This window comes from Stenella coeruleoalba, assembly GCF_951394435.1.
Source record: "Stenella coeruleoalba genome assembly, chromosome: 10".
NCBI classification, from domain to species: Eukaryota; Metazoa; Chordata; class Mammalia; order Artiodactyla; family Delphinidae; genus Stenella; species Stenella coeruleoalba.
In genome coordinates this window covers 28,907,673-28,935,377 of record NC_137156.1, presented here as the reverse complement: position 1 = coordinate 28,935,377, position 27,705 = coordinate 28,907,673, and the positions used below count along the sequence as shown (strand labels likewise).

The 27,705-nt window shown below is 34.9% G+C and overlaps 1 protein-coding gene across 1 annotated transcript; it reads right to left on the bottom strand.

The window, feature by feature from the left end:
* Positions 1-242: 242 nt before the first annotated feature.
* Positions 243-27,635, bottom strand: MMUT (methylmalonyl-CoA mutase). Its single transcript, XM_079935706.1, has 13 exons — positions 27,469-27,635; positions 23,685-24,109; positions 22,111-22,478; positions 18,524-18,681; positions 17,602-17,773; positions 16,071-16,319; positions 13,555-13,666; positions 12,031-12,146; positions 10,063-10,178; positions 8,349-8,480; positions 7,046-7,193; positions 4,488-4,655; positions 243-698 (listed from the first exon to the last, which is right to left on the bottom strand). The coding sequence occupies exons 2-13, from the start codon at positions 24,067-24,069 to the stop codon at positions 570-572; spliced, it is 2,253 nt and encodes a 750-aa protein (XP_079791832.1). The 5' UTR covers positions 24,070-24,109; positions 27,469-27,635; the 3' UTR covers positions 243-569.
* Positions 27,636-27,705: the final 70 nt, after the last annotated feature.

Sequence of the window (27,705 nt, the reverse complement as noted above, 5' to 3'; positions counted from 1 at the left end):
TTCTGCCATTTCCCCCCCGCCTCCCCATTCCAACTTTGGGTCTGATATAATACACTTACGAAGTAATTCTGGTAGAATTTGGCTGAGGACTACAATCACAATATAGTCCCTACATAAACACTCCCATTATTTTTTCCAAGATAGGTATAATTATTTTACATATATGGATTACATCCTCTGGTGTTCAAGTCAATGTAAAACTAAATTAAAGAATGGGACTAGTCAGATTTTTTTTTAGGCATTGTTTAATTCTTAAAATAGAAAGTAAATAGGTTTATAAGAAATCTTTCAAATAAATAGCACAATTTTAAAAAAATAATACCTTTGTCTAGAGTTTCTGACAAAGTATTGAGCATACGTTATAGAGAGTTTTTAAGGATTTTTTTAATTTTTAAAATTAAAGTGAAACTATACATACACATTTCTAGCATAACAACATTCTTATAAGTCAGGTGCTTGAATGTAAAGCTTTCAGGAAAGCACATATTAGGTGCTGAATAATTTGAAGACGTGGCTTCTTTGATCATTAGTGAAAGAATAGTTTAGAAAGCTAAAACAAAAACAGGATGTTACATAGACTGTTGCTTCTTTTCCAAACACTTCTCAATATCATCAAGCACTTGAACGGCAGCCTTTGGAATTCGAGTCCCAGGACCAAATACCTTGGAAACACCAACTTTAAGCAGAAATTCATAATCCTGTTGAAAGAATTTAATTAGTAGGACAATATTTCTAATTTCAGGAAAATGAAACAAAAGGACAATGAATGCTGTCCTTTCTTCTTTATCCCCAACGCCCCAAACTTTCTCATCCGGTACACTCTTGGCATTTGGGGCTGAAAACTTCTTCCTTGATTGGAACTGCCACTAGCACCACCGTTAGTACTCCAAGACATTAAAAGAACAAAAGACATCCTGCCCATTTTCCAAACACCCCAGTGTGTTGTTTGTGGTGGGAAGCTGTATGGTCCACCAATTGAGAACTTCTGAGCCCTAAACCATAATTTTCTCTCACCTAAATTTTTACTACTTACCATTATTTGTGTTAAATTTAGCAACACATTATAGCTTTAAATTTACAAGGCTATTTATTTCCTCCAAGGTAATTTTGTCTACAGCTAGTGAATGGTGTAGTACTTTGAATTCGGCTTCGTGATGGAATTAGGTTTTCTAGAAATGAAAATTAACTCATTTAAAAAAATTCTCTGTTGTTGCTGCTGCTGTTTATTAGTTTTACACAAAGTTTGAGTGAAAAGATTCCCAGGGCACAAATACTGCTCCAGGCTTTGGATTGTTTTAACATCAGAATATTTGTATTAGGATGTGCTGTAAAGCCCTGATCCTCACCCACTAGGATGATCATACTTCCAGGACATTCTGGTTTGTGCTTATTGCTGCAACAGCTTTTTTGGTTTTTTTCCCATGAGTCTTTTTTTTAAATTATTGAGGTATAATTGACACATAATATTAGTTTCAGGTATACAACTTAATGATTCAATATGTGTATATACTGCAAGATGATCACCACAGTAGGTCTAGTTAATTATGTCACCCTAGTTACACAATTTTTTGTGTGTGCACTTGTGAGTTTTGTGTGTGCACTTGTGAGTGCAACTTGTGAGTTGTGAGTTTAAGATTTATACTTAAAACTCTGTAACACACTGAGCTCTTGGTAACTCTCTTAGTTACTTAGTACTATGTCCTTAGTCCTTAGTCTCTAAGGTACTACTTACTTACTTACTTACATACTACTCTCTTAGTAACCTTCAAATATGCAGTACGGTACTATTAACTATGGTCACCATGCTGTACACATATTCCTAGGACTTATTTATTTTATAATTGACAGTTTGTACCTTTTGGCCCCCTTCACCCATTTCACCCACCCTCTACCACTGCCTCTGGCAAACCACCAATCTGTTCTTCTCCATATAAGTAAGATCATGTGGTATTTGTTGTTTCTCTGTCTGACTTATTTCACTTAGCATAATGCCCTCATGATCCACCCATGTTGTCGTATATGGCAAGATTTCATTTTTTTTATGGCTGAATAATATTCCTCTGTGTGTGTGTGTGTGTGTGTGTGTGTGTGTGTGTGTGTGTGTGTGTATCACATTTTCTTTATCCATTCATCCACTGATGGACGCTTAGGTTATTTCCATGTCTTGGTTATTGTAAATAATGCTGCTATGAACGTGGGGGTGCATATATCTTTCAAGTCACTGTTTTTGTTTTCTTCAGATAAATATCCAGTATTGGAATTGCTGGATCATATGTACTTCTATTTTTAACTTTTTGAAAAGTCTCTATATTGTTTTCCATACTGGCTGCACCAATTTACATTCCTACCAACAGTGCACAAGGGTTCCCTTTTCTACACATCCTTGACGATGCTTGTTATTTCTTATCTTCTTGATGATAGCCATTCTAATAGATATGAGGTGATACCGCATGGTTTTGATTTGCGCTTCCTTGATAATTAATGATGTTGAGCATCTTTTCATGTACCTGTCGACATCTGTCTATTTAGATCCTCTAACCATTTTTCAATTGGATTATTTTTGCAGCATCCTTTTTAGTAGTACTCATTTTCATTCTTAAAAGTGATCACATTGGATGATTAATTACATGGTCATGCTAATTATCCCCCAGCTACTTCTTTTCTATCTCTATTATTTCCTTATAATATTCTTGTAATACCATAATTCTGCAATGGCACTTAACATGTGTTATCGCTATAAGCTCCACAATGGCAATGGCTCAATCATTTTGATTAACCGCCATATATTAGTGCTTTCTAATCTAAAATCTAAGAGACTTTCAGTTGAATAATAGCAACACTTTATATATTTACTGGAAACAAATAATGAGAAAAATGCATGGGTGTTAACTGATATATAATTATATTATAAAGGATACCCATGTTAACACACAAGTGTGTCATTATAGAATATGATCCTTAGTCTTTAACCTCATGGGGAAAAAAGTATGGCAAACACCTACAGATATTCTAGGTAATTTAAATATCCAGAGACTTATACAAAATATATTTCTTGAAAATGTCAGCTCACTTATATAACAGGCCTGCATTTCTTCTCAATTCATATTTCAATGCCAGTATTTTGTGCTGCCTAATTATTTTGGTTCTTAAATTTTAATATCATGCCCAAGAGCTTAGGGATTATAGACTCTAAAACTGCAATATAGATAGAAGTGTTCCACAGACAGACAGCAGTAAAGACTAAAAGCCCTTTATATTCCCAAGTAGTAAACTATATTTATGAAGATAAGAGCAAATGTGCTAACAAAAGCAGTTTTGTGTTGACTGTAACACATTAAGTATTGTGTTGTTAGAGAGAATAAGTAATACATAGCTTGGTCACCAGCCCCACATTGTCACCAATCTCACAACCTCATACATATGTGTATTTTCTCATTTCCTAAGTAGTATATTCATTATTTTATATTCTGAGTTGTAATGGAGGGAAAACAATTGTAGACATGGGCACAAGGTCACATGTCATTGACAGATTCCTGCTATATAGTGGTGAGGCCTTTATAGTATGTATGAATCATTTACTTAGGAGCAGTTTCATGTAAAGTTCTTGTAACTCAATACTTTTTCCATTCTTAGTAAAAGAAGAAAATTTGATATAATTAAAAATTAAATTGGAAATAGACCCAATTTATATCTTAACTATTTTAACTTATCAGGAAGGTGTCCCTGTCCCCTTAATAAATTAATTGACATTATTGTTACCTAGCATCCATTTCTCCTTTCCTAAGAGGATCTACCTTTTTGTTCAAGAATCCACCTCTGCCCCATTCAGCCAATAATTTTTAGGACAGGCTGACTCCATTTATATCTGAATTAGGTATTTTTGGCTCTAAGAAAACTATTCCCCAATCAAATTAGCTTCATGAAAAAGGGGCTCTTACAGGACCATGTAATTTATACAGTGCTGAGTGAAGGCAACATTTAGGGATGGGAAAAGGCAGGAAATGGACAAGGCAGTGACTCTAAAACAACAGAAGTAAGTGCTACCGACTGACTGACTAAAGGACTGGCTCCACTGCTAGGACAAGGGGTGCTCACTCTACCTCTAGGGAGGGGCTGATATAGTCACTGTGTGTTCACCATTTTTCGCTACTCCAGTTGTGAGATTTTATTAATTTTTTCCTGTTCCTTCTCCGTCATTGCTTATTGAATATAAAGAAGATAGATCTCTATCTAGGTGACGAGTTTGTAGGGAGGCAACTCTCTCATACAAGCATTAAATATTATTAAATCAAATTATGCATATTGAATTATAATATAGTCTGAATAGAAAACAACATGGACCATTTTTATAGAATTTACTTAGTAAATGATCTGGCTCTAAATCTGCAACAAATTTTTAGAGAAAGTATATAGAAAATTAAAGGACTATGAATAAGCTACTCAGATTTCCCATCATGGTACTAGAAAATGTAGGAGATGAACAATACCTGTGGTGGTATCACCCCCCCACACATGACGAGAATATCTGGCCGTCCAAGGGCGTTGAGTTCCTTGATGAGCTCAGGAACTAGGGTCTTATGCCCAGCAGCGAGTGTGCTCACACCCACAGCATGAACATCTGCATCCACAGCCTGCTGGGCCACTTCCCGGGGAGTCTGAACAATTCAAAAGTAAAGAGACAAATCATTATTTATTCCGAAAAGTGTTTCTAAAGTGTTATACTACTTCAATCAACATTCTAAGATTTTCCTCATTAAAAATCTTGAAGTGAATATAACTTCATATTTCATCATCAAATACCAACTCATCCAATTATTATAATAAACACCAGGGCTATATCTGCTTCTAGCACTACAAACTATCAATTAGATTTAAGTCACATCAAAATATAATTCCCCCCAAAATGTTCAAGATAAAGTAGGAATATAGGCAAAGTATACATTATCTCTTCATTATAATTTTTAAAAAATACATCTGTTGTCTTCATTATCAACATTTACTGAGAGGTAACATGGGATAGGATTTATAAAGAAGTAAAAGACTGAACATAAAATGCAACATGAAAAAGTGAGCCTTAGGTTTTAAAATAGAATGGGAAAGAACAAGATGGTGGGCTAGGAAGCTCCAGGACCTCGTTCTCCCATGGAAACACAGAATTAACAGTAATATATGGAGCAAAATAAGGTGAGAACTATAGAAACTAGTTAAGGGGCTACAGCACCCAGGAAAGTGCATAAACAAGAGAAAGGATGGTGCCAAGGAGGGCATGCCTCTCATTTATTAACTGATTTAACTATTGGGATATAGAAGCATAAAGGATGTTTTCAAACATTCTATTATGAATTGAATTACCAAAGATCATATCTGCTCTGTAATGAGTCCGTGACATTGCTTTGATACTGTACACATATATTTAAATCATTTCATATAAAAAGTAACTACAAGTTTCTTATTGTAAATGTAATGTAAATTGAGACAACTGGTAAGGATAAGGCCACCTGAGAAACCACTGCACAATTATAAGCACTAAAAATACTATCAAAATCTGTGAATTTTCTGAGTTGGCACGATTTTAAGGCTCATAATTTTAGCGCAGAATCAAAAGATTTTATACTCAGTAATGGATCCACATTCAAGAAGATCTCTAGGTAAGTCATACAACATATTGGTAAAACCTTGAGTCTGTGAAGAATATTAACACACAAAATTAAAACCTTTAAAAATGTGCATATTCCTGCTATTGATTTCTTAGAGGTAAGACATTTAATTTAAGCATGATTTGTTATTCATATCATACATGCTACCAAAATTGATTAGATTAAAATTCCATTTAGGGACTTCCCTGGTGGTACAGTGGTTAAGAATCTGCCTGCCAATGCAGGGGACACGGGTTCGAGCCCTGGTCCGGGAAGACCTCACATGCCTAGGAACAGCTAAGCCCGTACGCCACAACAACTGAGCTTGAGCTCAGCTTGAGGTGACCAAGATCCACAACTACTGAGCCCGCATGCCACAGCTACTGAAGCCCACGCACGTAGAGCCCATGCTCTGCAACAAGAGAAGCCACTGCAGTGAGAAGCTTGTGCACTGCAACGAAGAGTAGCCCCCGCTCGCTGCAACTAGAGAAGCCTGCATGCAGCAACAAAGACCCAAAGTAGCCATAAATAAATAAATAAATAAGTAAATTTATATTAAAAAATTCCATTTAAACAATTCAGTTCCATGCCTTATGTTTATATAAATTAAACTGTATTTTAAATGATCAAATGTTGCAATTTTAAAAACATCAAATCTAATTTTAATTAAATCAGTCATCAGAGAACTGCATGATTGTACCTTCAGCCACAGATAAGTTTTTTTTTTAATGATGTAGAATTATGGTTAACAAAGTTGGTGGTACTAAAAGACAAATTATATTTTTGCAGATGGTATATAATGGGGAAATGAACTTTTGGTTATTTGGGAAATCCCTTTAGATGCCAATGTTCCTTTAGACAACACTTTTTAAAAATTCTTTTATTTTATGAAAAATTATTTCCCAAAAGCTAACCACTAAATATTGAAAATGCATTATATTTGATCACTATTTAAAACAAACAAACTAAAGCAAAAGGGCAGCAAAATGTAAGTAAAAAAGTAGAATGGGAAAGTATTCAACTTAGAGGAAGACTGAAAGCAATCTAAATACAGTGTATACTATTTGTTTAATCTGAAACATATTTGAGATTCTTAACAAAACCCACCTTAAATGCCTAAGACTCTAAACACATTTACATATTTATCTACCAACACAGTTCAGGACATATCTCCAGAAGTCTGTGCTAACTCTTTATAGTAACAATTTCTTCTAGCCTCTCTAGAGTAATATTTTAAAATCCCAAATGGGAAAACTCTTATGGGAGACTATAAAGGCTGGGCCTCTTCAGGAAGATTTACTTCTTTCCTGGTGAAAATGCAATGAATACTCTTTTAGTCTTCATTCCAGTTGACCTATCCACAGTATGTAGCAATAGTACTTGAAATTCCTCCCAACAGTTTTCAATACCTGAAAAAGAGGACCAATATCCACATCAAAACCAAGATCAGCAAATCCTGTAGCAATAACTTTTGCTCCTCTGTCATGTCCATCTTGTCCCATTTTTGCCACAAGAAGACGAGGTCTACGACCTTCACTTTCCATGAATTTCTGAACCCTAAGGAACATGTTAAAATACAACAGTTATATATTAAGTGCCCAAAGGTAAGATATAAGACTCTAATTTATTTGCAGTAAATCTTTCAAGTTTATTTAAAACATCTAATCTGTCTACTCATATTTTGTTAATATCTCTGTTTCACATTAAGAACTCCATTAAAGCCTGAGTATGTTTACCATCTCCCCCCTTAGAAAAAAATTTGAAAGATGGCACAGACTGTAAGCCTGTAACACTGAGAACATCACAGTGAAGCAAGATAAGGAAATAACAACTTTACAACTTAAGACAGTCCCCAGAGTACAATATTCAGAAATAGTTAAATATAAACTAAAAAATGCCTTCAGAAGTATTTGTACATATACGTGACTCACTAGCTGTTTTGAACTGTCCATATCTCACTTACCCTTCACAAGTGTGAACTCCCCCAAGGTGACCTCAATGTGGTATCTTAATGTATAATCAAAATACTTGCTTGCTTAAATCAATAAATTTACACCTCAGATGAAAAAGCATGAAGAAACAAATTTATTTTTGTTAAAAGAAAAAAAAATGTTCCATTTTGATGACTTTCACCTTGGCTGTTTTGATATTTACTTCATATATGAGTAGTGACATAATATTTTTCATGGAAAATTTATTACAGTGGTTGAGAAAACTAATCATCAGGAAGCTACTACTCACACTTCAGAAGCATGATCAATTTATATTAATTCATATTTCCAAATCATGTTTGACAGTTATTTACTGTCAGCCCAGTGATGAGTGATTTTAATTTTTGCATAGATGGCAACCAAATATTTACTTTCAAATAGGAAAAGTAAGATTTTATAATTATTTGAGCAATTAAACAATGTAAATAAAACTTAAGAAAATATGAAAATGTACCATCGTAAGGAGATTGAAATCTAAGTACCTGGAGGATATGAAGCAGTATCAATGTTAGTTAAACAAACATTTGCTTGAAATGAGAAACTCCTAAAGGGGACTGTGGTGAAAGTTCAAAATATTATTTTAGTAAAGCTACAGATTAAGAGGAAAGTACAAGTCAAATATTTTCCAGTGGTATATGAAAAAATTAAGCCCACCGTAGATTCATGGGGATTGTGTTAACAGAAAAGATGACATTCTGGTTTAAGAAATCTCACATATTACCTCTTGATAGCAAATGATATCTCTTTACTTTCTCCAAATTCCTGGCGATAGGCTCCACTCACCATACGATCACTAGCTTTATGCTCACCAAATACCTTTTTCATGGCATCTGTGATTTCTCCAACTGTACATCTAAAATATTGAATGGAAGTTCTGTTAACATCATTATTTGGGATAAAAATATTTAACTTAACATTCAATATAGTTACATATTTTCTTACCTAAGTCAAAAATAGGCTGTCAAAAATCTAAATCTGAATGCTTTCTATTGCATTCATGATAGGATCTTTCCTCAGAATACTTATGAAAAAAAAATGATTCTGAATGCCTTTACTGTAAAATGACTGAATGACCTAAAAACTACTAATAGACAAGCATCTAAAGGTTACTGAATAATTCACTGCTTAACAATACAAATGGGCAAAGACCAAAATTCCTACTGATATTTTTTGATAAAAAGTAAATCTTTTAGCATATTCCATTTGGTTATTAATTCATTCAACATGTCTTGAGTGCCTAATATGGGCCAAGCACTGCTAAGTGCTAGAGATACAGTGATAAATAAGACCAAAAAAAAAAGTACCCGCTCCTGCAGAATTTATCATCTAGTTAGGGAATGCAGATAATGCACTAACAAACAAATTAATTAATAAGATAATTTCATATGGTAATAAGTACTATAAAGACACTAAAATAGGCAAAATGGAATGAGGTGTTTGGGAAAAATGTTTTAGGGATATTGAAGATATGAAGATACAGCTTCTGAACTAAGACCTAAATGATGAGAAAGAGACACACAAGGGAACTTAAGAGGGAAAAGTGTTTGAAAAGGAAATGCTAAATGCAGAGGCTCTGAGAAGTAGGAAAACATGTTTTATGTTCTAAAAATAGAAAGAAGGACATTGGTACACAGCATAACAAAGGAAGTAGGATAAGACAAGGTCAGAGAGGTAGGCAAGGATCATATCCAGCAGTCTTGCAGGCCATGGTTAAGATTAGGTTTTAATTTAAAAGGACTGGGAGACCACTGAAGGATTTTAAGCAGGGAAGTCATCTTATTTCTTTTAAGAAATTAAAAAAAAAAAAAAAAAGGAAATTAAAACTGAAAAACAAACAAAAAAACAACCGATATACTCCATCCCTTAAGCACTTGAAACAACTTAAAAGTCCATTATATTAAGCAATAAACAAGAAAAGCAAAAATAATTTACTTTTTGACATTATCGTATATTGGGAGAAAAGTTTTTGTGTCACTTGCTTTTATGCATGTTCTGTAAGGCAAAGCACTGACTGCCTTTATGCTGGACTATCTTTTCAGAGATGTCTACATAGTACACAGCCTTGGAAGACAGAGATACTGTCCAGCTTGGACAAAGGACGGGTTTGCTTACTGTCCAACATAATAATGTCTCCCTATCCTTGAAAGTACATCAAACTTCAACCTGTAAATCAGTGACACAGGTTTATTATAATAGCTCCAAATGTCCTGAGCCACAGGGAAATACACGAATATTAATACACTTCATTCAAAATGTATTAATGTTTTAAATGCACAGATGTTGAAGAAAAACAAGATTTTTTTTTTTTTTGGTTTCCAATATTTTCTTTTAGGCTCACATGGTTTATAGAATCAGGCTTTTATTTAAGTACACCCTGAAAAACTAAACTGGTCAACTTTTAGGATTTGGAAATCTCCAAACTTACATATCCTTACCTTGCACGAGCTGCATCTACTGCAAGAGCGAGAATATTCCCATCTCCACTGGCAGCACATGCAGTCAGGGCAGTGAGACACCGCTCAGCCAAAGCTTGATCCCTGCTGGATTTGACCTTACAGAAAAGGGTAAGGAAAGGGGCCATACATGTGATTAGAGAATAAAACAGAGATCAGATTATACTCTTATTTATATCATATGCAAATTGTTCCATAATCCTAACTTTAAAAACAAAAGAAAAAAATAGAAGAGAATAGTATGTTTCCTAGCATTGATATTCATTACATTTATTCACTCCCTCAATATTAAAGGACTCCCTAAAATACTACTAAATTCTGTATAACACTGATAATTCAGAAACAAGCAGGGCAATAATAAATAATAGTGCTGACCCTCCCAAGTAGTACATGCTACTTAATAGATTATAACTTAGGGAATATTTCAGTTATATTTTAAGTTTCCCTTAGCTAATTAATAGTCTACTGGTAATAATATGTATGTATATTGCTATTCTACTTAAAAATAATCCCGAGAGAAAAAGAGAGACAGAAACAATGAGAAATACTGCAAAAGAGAGAGAAAGACAATGAAAAGTGTAGTCAAAAACATTTTCCCTTGGGTCTTAGCTCTACTCTACTCTGCTCTGCCAACAACCTGCCTAAACAAAGTTACCTAAACTCCAATTTTTTACAAGTTTTCACCACCTGTAAAAAAGTCTAAAATATGATACTGCCTAAGATGCCACTAAAATTATATCATATCTATAAGCAGAGGTGGGTTAGAAAATTTATATTAAAGGCAAGGAGGAACCCAAACCCATTATCATTATTGAATTTCTCACTCTTACCCAAAATAAGGTAGATCATCATTTATGGTAAGTGGATGCCCTCAAGCTGTGTGTTTAAGAGAGTTTAAGTACAAGAGAGGAAAAAAGCAGTTTTCCAAATATAATAAATATTGAGACTTTTGTGACCACTGGAAATATAATGCTACATCCTAAATAGGACCCTTTAAAAAATGACAAAAATGTGGGAGAGGAGTCATTATCTCCTGAATGAGGGTGAAAAAGGAAACAATATCATTAAACATCTGTCATTAACTCTAATAGAAAAAACAAATGGAAGTTGAAAGTTACACATACAGTCTAACTGGACAAAGTCTACTGGATTCTTAAAGAACATGTGAACTGAGGGGAAAAAGGTCCTATCTTAAACAATCATAGGGAAAGTTAACAGAAAAAACCATTAAGAAATTTCAACTTTCCTGCCTCAGAAATAGCAGTAATTACTAAAGCCAGAGATTAAGAGACCAAAGTAGCTTCATACAATAGAAATATATAGGTTACAGCAGTAAGAATTAATATGTTTTATCTATTTTAGTATTTTATATACTTTGGTTCATCTCAGTGAGAAACTGGAAATTAAAACAGTTCTCTAGTTTCAATCTAAATATCTTTCATTCTAAACTGTATCTTACTAAAGCACTATTCAAATATATTTGAATTTTTTTTTAATTGAAAGCAAATGATTCTTTCATAGTAGTATCAGGAACATGGAAATAAATTACAGTGAGAAGACCTGGGTTCAAATATGGACTCTGAACTTAATTTTGTTTTTAACTTTGAGTGAGTTATATAATCATCTAAGCCTTACTTCAAATGTGTAAATTATAGAAGGCATTGTTATTATGGTGTGGTTTTTAATAAGAATGTATACGTTTCACAGAGGCAGATATCATGATTAAAAACATGAGTGTTTGGTGTCAACAGACTTAGAGATTTGAGTCTTGGATGCGTAATTATTTATCCTGGGCAAGTTTCTCCATCTCCCTTTAGTTTCCTTACCTTTAAAATGCTGGGAAATAATACACACTTCATATGGTGGTTCTAACAATGCAGCAGGACAGCATGAGGGCTTGGACAGTGCCCAGCACATAGAAAACGTTCAAAATATGACAGCTGTTATTACCTTCTTAAGTTTTTCAATCTGCTTGTTACGCACTGAAGTATTATCAATTGCCAGAACATCCACAGATTCTTCTTTTTCCAACTGGTACTTATTTACTCCAACAATTACTTCAGAACCTGTTAATCTCCCAGAAGAAAATAATATGTAGATTCTATTCACAAATAACTGTCTAACAGTAATGCTCTGATCACCACACATATTTTCCTTATAAGTTTGATATTTTTAAGTAGTATTCTTACTCTTAATGAAATTTCAATATAGATCAGTGAATACCAATATGGAATGGGGATAGGAGGGGAAAAGACAGGTATATATCAGAATCTCTGTAAGGGAGGGCTTTGATTATTCACCCAAACTATATGCTTTCCCAGAGTTTCTGATAAACTCTCTTCTAACACTACAAAATTAAAACTGTAGTAGCAGCTACCAACTAAGATTTACAAGGTAGAAGACAAACATGCAATGGCTTTTGTAATATTTTCTTGAATCCTCTTACAGCCAATCACTTTTAAACAAAAAATACCTTTAAAATCTATAAGTGATCAACCAGAATTACAAATTATACTTCCTTAACACTATAAATATATTTTGCCTCAAACTACCAGATTATTACTCTAGCTAAAGACATCCCACCAAGAAAAGAGGTATATCCTACCTCAGGATATACCTCTTTTCTTATTTTCTTCATAAAACTTACCATAATCCGTAATTATTTTGTCTATTTATTTGTTTACTTGTTCATTTTCTCTCTCTCTCTTACCAAAATGTAAGCTCTATGGGTGTAGAGACCATGTCTGTCCCATTCACAGTTGTATGCCCAGACATAACACAGTGTCTCAAATACTAAAGACTAAAAAAGTATTGGCTGATTGAATGAATAAATAAATGAACAGTCCAATGCAGAGCACAATGACCAATAATAATGTCATCTTCAAAATGGTGGAGATATCTACCCACATATATACACATAATAAATGGGCAAACCTCCACACATACTTTGTACATATGTTTGCTTATGTGCATCCAGGCATGCAAAAATACAAACACAGAGATAGATACATATAGATTCATGGGAAACATTTTATCCAAGTTTCATTTTTCTATAATTTTTGTTTTACTAACTTTATATGTTATCTTCAAACAGAAATTAATATTTCTTTTTTTTTTAAATAGAATTTACATCATTTAATTTATTTATTTATTTTTGGCTGTGTTGGGCCTTCGTTTCTGCGCGAGGGCTTTCTCTAGTTGCGGCAAGCGGGGTCCACTCCTCATCGCGGTGTGCGGGCCTTTCACTGCTGCGGCCTCTCCCGGCGCAAACCACAAGCTCCAGACGCGCAGGCTCAGCAACTGTGGCTCACGGGCCCAGTTGCTCCGCGGCATGTGGGATCCTCCCAGACCAGGGCTCGAACCTGCATCCCCTGCACTGGCAGGCAGACTCTCAATCACTGCGCCACCAGGGAAGCCCCAATATTTCTTTTTAAATACTGGATTTCACATATAAACTTTTCTACTTTATCTTACCAGAATCTATTCTAGCTTGTCTTCGGGCAGCACATTCTTCGATTCGAAGTTTAGGTATTCCCTCTGCTACAGCTTTGGCCATTCCACCCATCTCTTCAATTTCATTAATGAGCTAACAAGGAAAAACAGATTAATAAAACTAGAAGAGAAGATGAAAATATTTTAATAAACAATACAAATGTGTTATGTTATATAATTACTAATGTTAATAAAATTATAAACTATTTTAGTGGTAAATTTAATGTTTCATAAGAAAAGAAATAACAACAGAGCATTAATTAGAAATTCTGCAGAGTTAATGATGCTGTATTATATATTTGAAAGTTGCTAAGAGATAGATCTTAAAAGTTCTCATCACAAGAAAAAATACCTGTAACTGTGTGTAGTAATGGATGTTAACTAAACTTATTCTGATAATCCTTTCACAATATATACATATATTAAATCCTTACATTGTACACAAACTAATACAATGTTAATATGCCAATTATATCAATAAGAAAAAAGATATTCTGTGCTTAAAATTATTTAAAAAGACAACAGATAAACTAAAAAGTATATTTTGGAAAACACAAAAATCTCTCGCTCAAGTCTTAGAAGCCAACTAAAGATAACACTAATTCTGTAATTTTTATTTTTAATTACATAATAAAGTTTTCATGGTTACATAAATACTCTAAAAAGTATATTTCAAAATGCCATTTTATTTTTCAATTTGAGCAGCAGAGTAATGATATAACTCTAGCATTACTGACATCAAGAAATACCTAAATCTTCAATCACAGCCTCATATATACATGAGACAGTGGAAAATGGATGGTGGAATGGAATACGATTTCGTAGATAGGAGCAAGGTCAAACTGGCTTTCTGCTGATGGATTCAAGAAAGAAGAACCTGTACTGGATTCAACAGAAGCCAAGAATCTTCTAAGAAGCTAAAAAAGAAGGGGACTACTTGAGAATTTGCAACTACCTCTCTCCCATTCTATCAGGAAAACCAAAATTTACTGAACTAGAGAAGCAATGGACTATGAAACATCAAGTACAGGGAGAGGCAAGGATAAGATGTCTTACTGAAACAAAAACCTACATTCTGAATGATAAGATTGCAAACAAAAAGGCACACAGAGGAAACAGTGACAATACAGGATATAAAAGAAAACTTCAAAAAATATAATGATCCTCAGAAAAAGAAGAAGAGATTCTGTAATAATGAAACAACTAGTATGAATGCAAGAGGAAAAATTAGAAAACAAAAATGAGCTCTCAGAAATTAAAAATATGATATATAAATTTTAAAATATTTAAGTAGAAAGATAAAGGTGATGACTCTCCAAAAAACCAGAACAAAAACTCAAAGATGCATTATAGAACAGATAAAAATGTCAGAAATCATTTAAGGAGGGCCTTTCCTGATAACTATAAGTTCTAAAAAGAGAAACCAAAGGAAAATGAGTGGAGAGAAATTATCAAAGAAATAATACATGACAAATTTCCCAGAGCTATGAGAACACGAAAAAGGGACCATGTGAAAAATGTCCACCAAAGGGGACAGTGCAGGAAAAAATACACACACCAAGGTACATCAACACAAAAATAAAGAAGAGATCCTGAAACTTTCAGAAAGAGACATCCTGAGTGAGAATAGCATCAGATTTCTGAACAGAAATATTGAAAGCTAGAATAAAAAGTAGGTGAATGCTTACAAATTTGCTTACAAACTCCCAAATGAAAAATTTCAAACCCAGACTATCAATTAAATATGAAAGTAGAATAAAGACATTTTCAAACATCCAAAGTTTCAACTAATTCATCTCCCATGCACCATTTTTAGGAGGTGCCCATAAGATGTGCTTCAAAATAACAAGGGATAATCAACGAAGAGACAGGATTCAGGACATAGATTCAACATAGCAGAGGTGAAAAGGATTCTGACAATAATGACAAAGGGAAGGTCAAGGACAACAACGGTCTAGAGAGAAACCAGTCTAAATCAAATGAGAATATAGAGGACTTCAGGAAGGATTTACATTGAGATATAATTATATTGGTAATATGGGACAAAGGAAAGAAGGGACAAGATCCAGCTAAAATACAAAGCTACCATACTAGCAAAGCAGTAGATAAGGTCTAAAATTGATTGAATTAGAACAAAGAGTATATACATGTAATTTTAAAACATGGAGATAAAAACAAACAAAAAGACGTAGCTGACTCAAGGAAGCAGGAAAACAAGCAAGTGGAGGAGAAAGAACTGCTTTTTTGTTATAGTCTTTTAACATTAGTTGTCGTTTTAACTCTTTGAAATAAAATACTTTAATACAAATACAAATGTATTTTTAAATTAAGCTTCAGTTTTAAATACTATAAAGTCAAATCTAAAATTCCCTTTTCTCTGAAACACTTTATAAATCTTGATATAAATCTATAAATGATTTGATTTATAAATCAAAAATCTATAAATCTTTATAAATCTGTAAATCTTATAAACAAAGTTTCAAAGAGGAGAAACTGACCTTCAAGGCAGCGTCATAAACATCATTTGTGAGAGATTCCATCATATATGAACCTCCCCAAGGATCAGCCACTTTAGGAATCCCAGATTCTTCTTGAATAATGATTTGCGTGTTCCTGGCAATTCGAGCACTTTTCACAGTTGGCAAACCCAGGGCTTCATCAAAAGAATTTGTGTGCAAAGACTGAGTCCCTCCAAACACTGCTGCCATTGCTTCTACTGTGGTACGAATGATGTTATTGTAAGGATCCTAAAACATTTAGTAAAAGGCAAAAAATCAAAACAAAACAAGGCAACAATTGATATATATTGCAGCCGTAAAAGATGACAATGATTAAGCAGTGGCTGATGCATACTTTCTTTGCCAAAGTCTGTATTAGTCTTCAGAATATCTAATAAATTTAGACAAATAAGTAAACAAACCAGATTTAGGATTAAGAGCCAAAGGATCTAGTCTGTGCTTAGGCACTAAAACATTGCCTCTTATAATCATCTGAAATATAAGTATTTGTTGTGCTTATTTTTGTATTGCCTAAATAGTCTTCTATAAGTGCATCATGAATGTACACTTTGTCTACGTAGATTATTAACATACTTCATTTCATAATTCACTATCTCCTAATTATTGTATACCTTGAAGTATCTACCTTAATGAGGTACACAAAACTGACAATGATTTATTAATAAATGATTAATAAAACAGATGAACAATGGACTATAAGACAAGAAATATGACTTCTAGTTCATTCTGTTCCTAACTGTGATTTGGACAAGTCATTGGACCTTTCTGAACTTCAGCTTCCTTAGCTGTAAAAATGAGGAGGCTAAGTCAAAAACAATTACTAAAGTTCTTTCCAACTCTGAAATCTATTTTTCTCCATTTATAAGTACCTGAAATCATATTTAATATGGAGACTACTAGTTTTTATTTGTTTTAAATTTATAAAAGCAATGTAACTTTAAAGTTATAAATTATTTTAATGTATCAAAATAATTTAATATGTAAAGAAAATGCATGTTAAAAAAGATCACCACCACATAATTTTTTAATGAAATGAAATTTCAATAGATTACTCAAGTGATAATAGTTTTTAAATTGTTTGTTTGCATGCATGCTTATTTAAACACAACTATAATAAAAAACTTTGTATGTATAAAATCAAATTTTAATGAGGAAGTTTTGTGTTAAGAATTTTAACCATTAAAATTATTTAAGACAATATTACTTAAATTATAATTTGTACTTCTTCCTTATCATCACATTTTTTTACTTTTAAAAAAGTAAAATACACAGTCCTGCATGTAAGCTAAGATTTAAATGATTTTATATTGTTAACCAACAGAGGGGGCCAATTTTATTTATTTATTATAATTTGTGTAAAAACAAATATAAGTATGCACTACGCTTCAGAATAATTATGATTTTCAAATATTAGCAGATAAGTTCTTCAATCTGTTTCTTGACTATGCCAAGCGCTTAGAAGAAAATATATGACTTTACTAAAATTCTACACTTTAAATGTTATACATACTTGCTCAGTAAGTGACCATCCTGAAGTCTGGCAATGTGCTCTTAGAAGAAGAGATTTAGAGTCTTTAGGCTTAAACATTTTCTCTATTAAGTGAGCCCAGAGTCTTCTCCCAGCTCTCATTTTTGCTATTTCCATATAAAAGTTCATCCCAATTCCCCAGAAGAAAGACAACCTAAAATAGTAAAGTTCAGAATTTGATTATAAAATGGAAATTAATTGTATCACATACACACATACATACACACAAAAAGCTCAGATTTTAATTTCAAGCTACTTAGTTTGAATTAAAAACAAAACATATGTACTTCAGTAACCTTAAACGTGTAATAATAGATGACTTCTGTATTTTAAAATGGAAATATTAAAAGAACAAAAGCAAATCTGTCTTGAAAACCATATTTACATTTTAATATTATTTGTCAAATGTGCCGATTGTGTTCTCTGAACAGCAGAGGCCAAAATTCCTCTAATTTACCAAGAAGTACAGTAAAATTTAATTCTGAATTTTAATTATAAACAGTATTGGCTTATTCCCTCTTTATCACTCATATAAAACATAAAAAAAATCTGGTATATTTATATATACAAATTCATGTTTATCAAAATATTTTGCAGGCTTCCCTGGTGGCGCAGTGGTTGAGAGTCCGCCTGCCAATGCAGGGGACACGGGTTCGTGCCCCGTTCTGGGAAGATCCCACATGCTGTGGAGCGGCTAGGCCCGTGAGCCATGGCCGCTGTCCGGAGCCTGTGCTCTGCAACGGGAGAGGCCACAACAGTGAGAGGCCCGCGTACCACAAAAAAAAAAAATATATATATATATATATATACATATATATATATATATTTTTTTTGCTATACACTCATAAAATGGTCCTGTGAACTTTCTTAATGTTGAGGCAATATCTGAGTTTAATTTACTCACCTTGGTGCAAATTCATCAATTGTCAGGCCAGCTTGGAGTCCGGTTCTACAGTACTCCAACCCATCTGCTACAGTATAGGCCAGTTCCAGAATGGCATCAGCTCCTGCTTCCTGCATATGGTATCCACTAATTGAAATTGAATTAAATTTTGGCATGTGCTATATAAAATAAAAAAATACAACTGTAAATAAAAATATAAGAAAGGTTCTATTAAATTTATCTTCTAAAAGACAATATTATTTTAAAATGATATTCGATTCAGATATACTAATTAGTTCATAATATTAACTGAAAATATTTGTTTAGTTACATTCAATTCACTTTCCAATTAAAATGGCTGATCCAATGAACCACTGTAAGGACTGTACCTGTTTTATTTTTCTAGTGAAAAAGAATCACCAACCACCATTTAGCACCGAAAGTTAAACTCTGAAATTAGCTGGCTGAGGTTAGGAATGTAACCTTTGGCCCAAGAACTGAATGATGACATCTTTAATTCCAAACTCATGACTTCGACCTCATAAGAGGTCCTAAGACCTCAAACCTTTGGGAGAATCTGCTGAAGATGTATAAATTTAATTATTATTAACTAGTTATTAATTATCTTATTTGAATGAACTCATTGAATATGAATAAGTACACAGTGGGTAAAAAAAGAAAATGGTTCAGTGCTAGTACTATATATCAAAACAGGAGAAAATGCATGGCTTAAAAATCAAAGTTTTCAGTTTGATTTACTGTGACATTTAATGCTAAGGATAATTCAGACAGGATCCTTCTACCACAACTACTAATCCACTATCCCCCTAAAATGTCACATTAGGTGGGGTACATATCACACAGAACCTGCAGAACCAAAAAACGATTATCCTTCCAAGAATTAACCAAAGATAAAACAATAAAAACTAAATCAGACACTCATTACAGTTGGTTCAGAACATGGACTCAAGTCAGAGTGCTCAAATTCTAGTCATGTCACTTAACTAGCCAGAAGACTATAGGCAAGTTTCTCACCTTGTTATCCCTTGGTTTCCTAACCTATAAAATAGAGATAATAACTCTACCTTCCTCATGGAATTGTTATAGGATTAAAAGAAACGATTCATCTAAACAACTTAGTACAGTATTATGCCCGTACACAGTAAGTCATCATAAAAGGTTAGCTGTTGGTAGTGTATGGTATGGATTATCTGTATTTTACATTTGCAAATATTTTATTTATAACTAACCAAGAGTTCTTGAAAAATGTTCATCACAAAAGCAATAAGGGGATTGAATTACATGGAATTGAGAGACTACTTGAATATATCTGGAGTTACAAACGAGAAGGAAACAAACATGTGCTTCTCTACTGAGAGGAGTTTAATAGTAGAATTTTTTTTAAGAATAGTAGAAACACTGGGAACATTGGAATATTATTCAGCCTTTAAAAGGAAGTAAATTCTGGGCCTCCCTGGTGGTGCAGTGGTTAAGAATCCGCCTGCCAATGCAGGGGACACAGGTTCAAGCCCTGGTCCGGGAAGATCTCACTTGCTGCGGAGCAACTAAGCCCGTGAACCACAACTACCAAGCCTGCACTCTAGAGCCCACGAGCCACAACTACTGAAGCCTGTGTGCCTAGAGTCCGTGCTCAGCAACAAGAGAAGCCACTGCAATGAGAAGCCCATACACCCCAACAAAGAGTAGTCCCCGCTCACCGCAACTAGAGAAAGCCCACGTACAGCAATGAAGACCCAACGCAGCCAAAAATAAATAAATTAAATAAATTTTTTAAAAAAAGGAAGTAAATTCTGAAACAGGCTATAATATGGATGAAACAAGGGCATTACGCTAAGTGAAATAAGCCAGACACAAAAAGACAAATACTGTATGATTCCACTTATATGAGGTACTTAGAGTAGTCATATTCATAGAAACACAAGGTAGAATGGTGGTTGCCAGAGGTTGAAGGAAGGGGAGAATGGAAAGTTATTATTTAATAGGTACAGAGTTTCAGTTTTGCAAGATGTAAAGAATTCCGGAGATGGATGGTGGTGATGGTTGCACAACAATGTGAATGTACTTAAAGCCACTGAACTGTATACTTGGAAATGATTAAGATGGTAATTTTTATGCTATGTGTATTTTGTCACAATTAAATATTTTTTAGAGGAACAACATAAAAGTTTAGTTACTTCAAATAACATACTTGATCAATATCTGAAACTGGTACTTTTATCACTTATATGAAAGATTATATAAAGCAATTTTGAACTTGTAGATGACATTAGTGTTTCACAAGGTTAAATGCCCAAGTACATAACAGCAGACTGGTACTATCCACTCCAATAGCCATTCTCTACTCTCCTCTTGTACCTGAACCATACATTCAGTGCCAAAGTGTTCTACATTTCCAATCTTACCTCTTTCTGTCAACTGAGATATAAGTGGAAGTTTGGTTTGTTCCTTCTGGAAGTTCACCTTTAATCAGAGGGGCTAGGTCCCTCTCCCCACACAAACACAGCCGGCCCACCACTTCCTTAATCATGAGCTGGCACACAAACAATAGAGAAGCCAAATGAAAGGAGGCTGGAATCCTCACAACTGCGGTGTTTCCATACAACCAAGACCTTCCAACTTTTTTCAGTTGAAACAGAATTGACTCCTATTTAAAGCTACTGCTATTTGTGTATGTGTGTGTGTCATATACTGCTCAAATCAATCCTCCTGTGCATGTGTTCTTGAAATTGAAAAAGGAGAAAGGCATGTATTCTATACAATTCATGTGAGCAGATGGAATCTATGAAAAGCAATAAAATTGAAAAGTATAAAGTTTATCAAATGAGGAGAGCAGGCAATGCTAGCAAGAGTTCGGAGATAACAGCAATTACAAGAGGTAAAGAGATTAAAAAAAAGCTTTGATGATGGAGAGATGTGCCCTTTGCTATGAAATAATGGTCTAATTTTAAGGTAGGTAAGAAGAGGGCGTTGCCAGCAAAAAGTAAACTGGGAATGATGGGGGAAAATATAAATGAATTACTCAGAGGAAATGAAGAAGCTTTATGTTTCCCTGTAGAAGGATTGCTGCTAATATAGGAATACTATAAGAACCTTATTTTCTCACCAATCTTGGGAAAATGAACCTAGTTCAGGGGTGAAATATTAGGGACCTCATTGTGGTTGCAGATATAAGTGTTATCTTCTAATCCAGTTTTTTGCAGAAATAAAGCTAATATTTTGATCCCCATCTGTCTGACGCCAGTGTCTATTCACAACTGGATCTGAACTTCGGAGAGAAATAAAAGAAGTGTAAATTATGAGCCCTCCCTGATTCTAACAAATATCAGAGAATAAAAATTTTAATAAAGAAAATACAGTAAATATCTACTGCCCAGATTCCCACAGGTAATGACAGACCATAAAACTAGTACATTAAAGACCAAAAAATAAAAACAATACACACACATAAACACAAAACCCACACCCTGACTCTATACTACAACTATTACTCTGACTCAATTACCAAATTCAAATTAGGCTATGGCATTTTATAAAAATTCCTACATTCAAAGAACTACAGCAAAATCTATAATAACCACAAAGGATACCTTTGCTGTATATTGGAAGATGTCAGCAATAATTTTCATGGATGGTTCTGGAGGAAAAATGTAAGTATTTCTGACCATAAACTCCTTTAGTATATCATTTTGGATTGTACCAGTAAGTTTCTCTTTAGGTACACCTTGTTCTTCCCCAGTTACTATAAAAGTTGCAAGAACTGGAATAACTGCTCCATTCATGGTCATGGAAACTGACATTTTTTCTAAAGGAATTCCATTGAAAAGAATTTTGGTATCTTCCACAGTGTCAATAGCAACTCCAGCCATTCCAACATCACCACGAACTCGAGGGTTGTCTGAATCATAGCCACGATGAGTTGCCAGATCAAAAGCAACTGATAATCCCTGCTGACCGGCTAAATATATAAAGAAAAATAATGTAGGATTAGAGTCTGACATCAAAGTAAACGGATTTTCTTTAACACTACTTAGTGTTGATTCATCTCATCAAATTATACTTTTATAATAAACATTTTTTATGCTCAAAACAAACTTAAATAAAATACTTTATTTCCTACTAAAAGTCTGCTGTTTCTCATGTGCTAAAATACACAAAGTGAATTCCAGACTTCACTATAATAAAGGATAGATGGAACCAAACGTGTCACATATCTCATGTCCATCTCAAGATTTTTTTATCTTAACGATTTTTTAAAAATTTTTCATTTATTTCTGGCTGTGTTGGGTCTTCGTTGCTTCCCGTGGGCTTTCTCTAGTTGCCGCAAGCGGGGGCTACTCTTCGTTGCGGTGCGCGGGCTTTTCATTGCAGTGGCTTCTCTTGTTGTGGAGCACAGGCTCTAGGCATATGGGCTTCAGTAGTTGTGGCATGCAGGCTCAGCAGTTGTGGCTCGCGGGCTCTAGAGTGCAGGCTCACTAGCTGTGGTGCACGGGCCTAGTTGTGCTCCGCGTGGTATGTGGGATCTTCCCAGACCAGGGCTTGAACCCATGTCCCCTGCAACGGCAGGTGGATTCTTAACCACTGTGCTACCAGTGAAGCCTTATCTTAACAATTTTTGATAGAAATATATTTAAGATTCATGAAAAGATATGGCTGTTTGTATACAGTTAACATAATTTAGTATTTGTATGCTCGCTTATTTATTTTTGTTCTTGTCTTGACCATTCAAATATTATGGGAAATAGAATTATGAAAACCACGCAAAAAACTAAAATTTGTACATGATCATTTGTTTATTCCTTTCTTGGGTCATTACTTAAAGCATTTTCCCCTCCAATTCCTATCCTGATGGTTTTAAGTAAAAGCTTCTCAAAGGCAAAGCCAAGGTCTCTTTTCTTCATACAGCTTCACTTCACCTAATTCCTTTTACACAATGTGCATGTAAGTATTGTTTACTCTCAAGAATTTAGCACTTTATTCTGGGTCATCTATCTTTTTGACCATGGAAGTTGAAAAACATTCACTTTTTTTCAGAGTACAGCCTTAACTACAAAATTATAAAGTGACTATTACCTTTATAGAAATTAACCAGCCTCCCTTCAAAAAAACCAAGATGAGGAAGTGTATGTTTGACCATAAATATTACGTCTCACTAAAATCTCACCCTTAATATTGTCCTTATAGAACTTATTGCTCTCTTCCACAGTACTAAAACCAGCATACTGGCGGATGGTCCAGGGCCTAAAGGTGTACATGGTGGGATACGGCCCACGTGTGAATGGCTTTACTCCTGGAAGTTCTTCAGGTAAGTCCTTGGTATCCCTGCTGGAATACAGAGGCTTTATGGAGATCCCCTCTGGGGTGTGCCATATTAGTTCTTCCGGGTTTTTGCCTTTCAGCTGCTTTTTAGCCAGGGCAGCCCATTCTGGGTGAAGGGGTTGTTGCTGATGCAGAAGTCGCTGCCATATAAGCCTGGAGCCTGATGACTCTTTCAGCTGCTTCAGGTGATGAGGTGAAAGCAAAAAAAGCCGACTCTTAGCCGTCAGCATGATGGAGCATGGAAAACACCCAACAGGCACGAGAACTGACCTAGAAAAAGAAACACAGTGCATATGTATTTATAAGACAGCAGCAAAATAGGAGCTTTTGGTGAAAAGGGAAAAGAGAAAGAAAGGGTATACCAGTATGATTTCATCTCTTCTCCTCTGCTGCCCCCTCCATCTGATATTTTATAACTCTGGTCCCTCTTTTCCACAACTGCTATCATTGTTCTAGTTCTAGTCCTCTCCCTCAAAAGACTCTTAGTTGGTTTTACTGACCAGTCTTACCCCCTCTCATTCACTCCACACACTGACACCAATGAAAATATGATCATGTATCACACTTCTCGTAAAATTTTTCAAAGGCTCTGCATCACGTAGAGGATCGAGCGTTGCCTCCTAACTTTTTCATTCAAAAGGTTTTTATTTAACACCTACTTTATGACAGGCAGTGTTGGACGCTGAAGAAAAAAGTGGTGAACGAAACAGGTATTCAAGGCCCCCATGACCTGATCCCTGCTTATCTCTCAGAATCACCTCTGCCTTTGACCTCTACACATTTTGTGTTCTAGAGATACTGGATTACCTACAGTTCCCTGCATACGTCAAAGTTCCAGGACATGCTCTTGCTCTTCCATCGACCTAGATACTCTTCTTTGGCTAAGGCATCACCTCCAGTACGCAGGGCTTTCTATGTGACAGGCACTCCTTAAGGACTTTATGTAGAGCAGCAATTTTAATCCTCGTACCACCACCAAGAAATAGGTACTAATATTATCCCCATTCTACAGATGAGGAAGCTGAGGCACGGAAGACCTAGCATTTAAACCTAGGAAGCATTTAACTAATATACTCACAGCCAGTCCCTGAAACTACAAGCTCAGCTAAATGGCCTCTTCAGTAATCCATACCACAGAGCTCTGTTTCCCTCTTTATACATCTATCATCTCCCACACTACAATATATTAGAACGTTGTTTTTTTTATGTTCATATAAAATATTTCTTTATATATGTTTTATGTTTATACAAAACACACATATATATAATTTCATATACTGTATATATTCTCCTCTATTCTATAAACTGATCCAACATCAGAGCTGTATATTCCTGATAATTAGCAGAGTCTTTTTCATCATTTTAGGTAACTAAGTCCGATTTCATCATTTTACAGATGTAGAAATTAAAGTCCAGAGAAATACAGAAATAAAGTGGCTTGATCAAAATTCCACACAGAAAAGCAGTAACTGTTCACCTGAGTTACTAAATCCTTGTCAGAGTCATATAGACTCAGTATGTAGAGCCTAGTATTTTAAAAGATTTTGAGTTGCAAATTTTATCAATATATTCATCATGCCATGCAGTAGATAAGGCAACAGCAAAGTGAGCCTAAAATTCTATTTTCCATACTATTTCTTACCTATCAATTTAGTGGAGCTTAAAAGAAAATAAGAATACCCAACATTTGTTAGGGAGTTGTGAAACAAAAAGACAATCCACCGGTGGGAGTATTAACTGATTTAACTATTTCCAAAAGCAAATTGGCAATATGCACAAAAGGTCTCTGAAATGATTATGCCATTCCACTGAGGGCCATCAGTCCTGGGAAAGTTACTAGATAAAATACATGTTCCCTATAGTTTTACTTGTAGTAAAGAAAACTTAGAAACATCATCAATGTCTAACAATGAAGAAATAAGTGAATTACAGTATATATAAATTATAGAATTTTATATAGCTATTAAAATATGTTTAGGATATCAGCAAAACTAATCTTTGATGTCAGAAGTCAGAAGAGTGGTTACGTATGCTGACTAGGAGAGAAAGGGAGCAAGAAAGGAGCTTTGGGGTGATGGTCTTGATCTGAATTCCTATTATACAGATGTGTTGTTTGTGGAAATGCCTCAAATTTTACAATTATGATATGTGCACTTATCTGTAAGTATATTATACATAAGTTAAAATTTAAAATACGTTATGCACGTTTCTTAAAAAAGGAGATAGGCTCAAAAAGTATTAAGTGAAAGATAAAAAACTGTAAATGCAATGTGTTCAACTAGTTAAAAAAGTGCATAGAACAAACTCGAAACAGAAATACAACAAAAACAATTCCTATTTTTTTTTAACTACAATGATTTTTATTCTATTAAATCCATGGGGTCCTTGTCATCCAAGTTCTTGTGAGCCATAAACTACAGGTACCAGCTTAAAATGTGGGTGAGAAAAATAATTAATTTATAACTGAACCATTAGGGTAGTAATGATATAAAAAGTAATCTGAAAACTGTCTGAGACCAGATTGCAGACAGATAATATCAAACTCATTTCACACAAAATACAGGTAGGGCTTTTCTAAACCTGGATAAATGACAGGAAAGAGCCTTATATTATATAAGTGACTTCCTAAAATTGCATGGCAAATTGGTAACGGTTGGAAATAGCCATCACTTTTAGATAAGAACACAACTTCTGCTGATGGCAACAGGATTTCTGCATTCTTCTCATATCCATCAAGAGAGGCTTCAGCATCCAAAGAAGCAACATGCAAAGCAAATATAATAAGTTATTGATGGTTAGAATGTATTAAAGAGCAACGATGAAGCAAGCCTGACCCCACACCCTCAAAAAATATGGGTAAAACACCTACATACAGCTCTGAATCACATAACTTTCAAGTTTGTTTACATGTGGTTCCGCACTAATACTTCAAGAAAAGCTAGCTTGGAGAGGACAACATACAGCATGCCAATTAAATGTACTATTAGCGTAAATAAATCATTAACCATAAGAAAATACTGGGAGAAAATCATTAAATGATTTTAACTGTGACACACATACACAAACAGATTATTCAGAGTTTCGAGCTTATGAAGGATTGCTCTTTCAAGATAAAAATGAGAACAAGTTAGTAATTTACACTTTCATGTCAACTTAGACCTGTCTTTCCCCCTCTCACCCTCATCTGTACACAGAAAGACACTTCCACCCCCGCCACCTCTTACAAAAAACCCTCACAATCACCGCGGCCTAGACGGAAGGCAGCTGTGAAGCCAGCACATCTCTCTGAAATCTACAATCGCCCTCGGCCTAGAGAAACTTCGTAGTGCCTGAGGGGGCCAAGGAAGATGGCGACATGGCCTCTGGGACATTAAAGGCACCTTCTATCCTGTAGTACCTCCGGACTCCCCCTCGCTGAAAGAGAGCGGCCAGTGGAGAATCTAAACCTAAGAAGCAAGTAGAGGAGAGTGGGATCCCTTCCCAGTCGTAAAGTAAAGAAGGAGGAAGTTGGGAGGTTGGGAGGAGGGAAAGGACCGAGGCTCAGAGGACAGGTATGGGGGGAGAGAGGAGTCTGAAGAACGGAGGGATTTGAAAGGCTGACGTTCCTCAAGGTGCACGGTCTTACTCACGGGTCGGCCTATCTCGGACCGCGGATGCGGGAGAGAACGGCTGGACCTCGGCGCCCCCAGCCCTACAAGTTAAAGGTCCCCAAAGCTGGGCCTGCGACCAAGCAAACGCAAAGGCCAGCGGGACGGAACGGGGGCGTCGGCCGATACCGCTCTCTTTCCAGCCAATCTCATTGAACTCTCGCGGGAGCGCTCCCGATGACGTTAGGGACGTGGCTAGATGCCCGCCTCTCTCCACAA

Excerpts from the sequence above, each read along its gene's own strand:
- MMUT (XM_079935706.1), bottom strand. The coding sequence starts at position 24,069 with ATGCTGACGGCTAAGAGTCGGCTTTTTTTGCTTTCACCTCATCACCTG. Across the intron at positions 18,682-22,110 it reads TCTTCCAATATACAGCAAAG|CACATGCCAAAATTTAATTC; the intron begins GTATCCTTTGTG and ends TATTTTATATAG. Across the intron at positions 8,481-10,062 it reads GTAGATGCAGCTCGTGCAAG|ATGTACAGTTGGAGAAATCA; the intron begins GTAAGGATATGT and ends TCAATATTTTAG.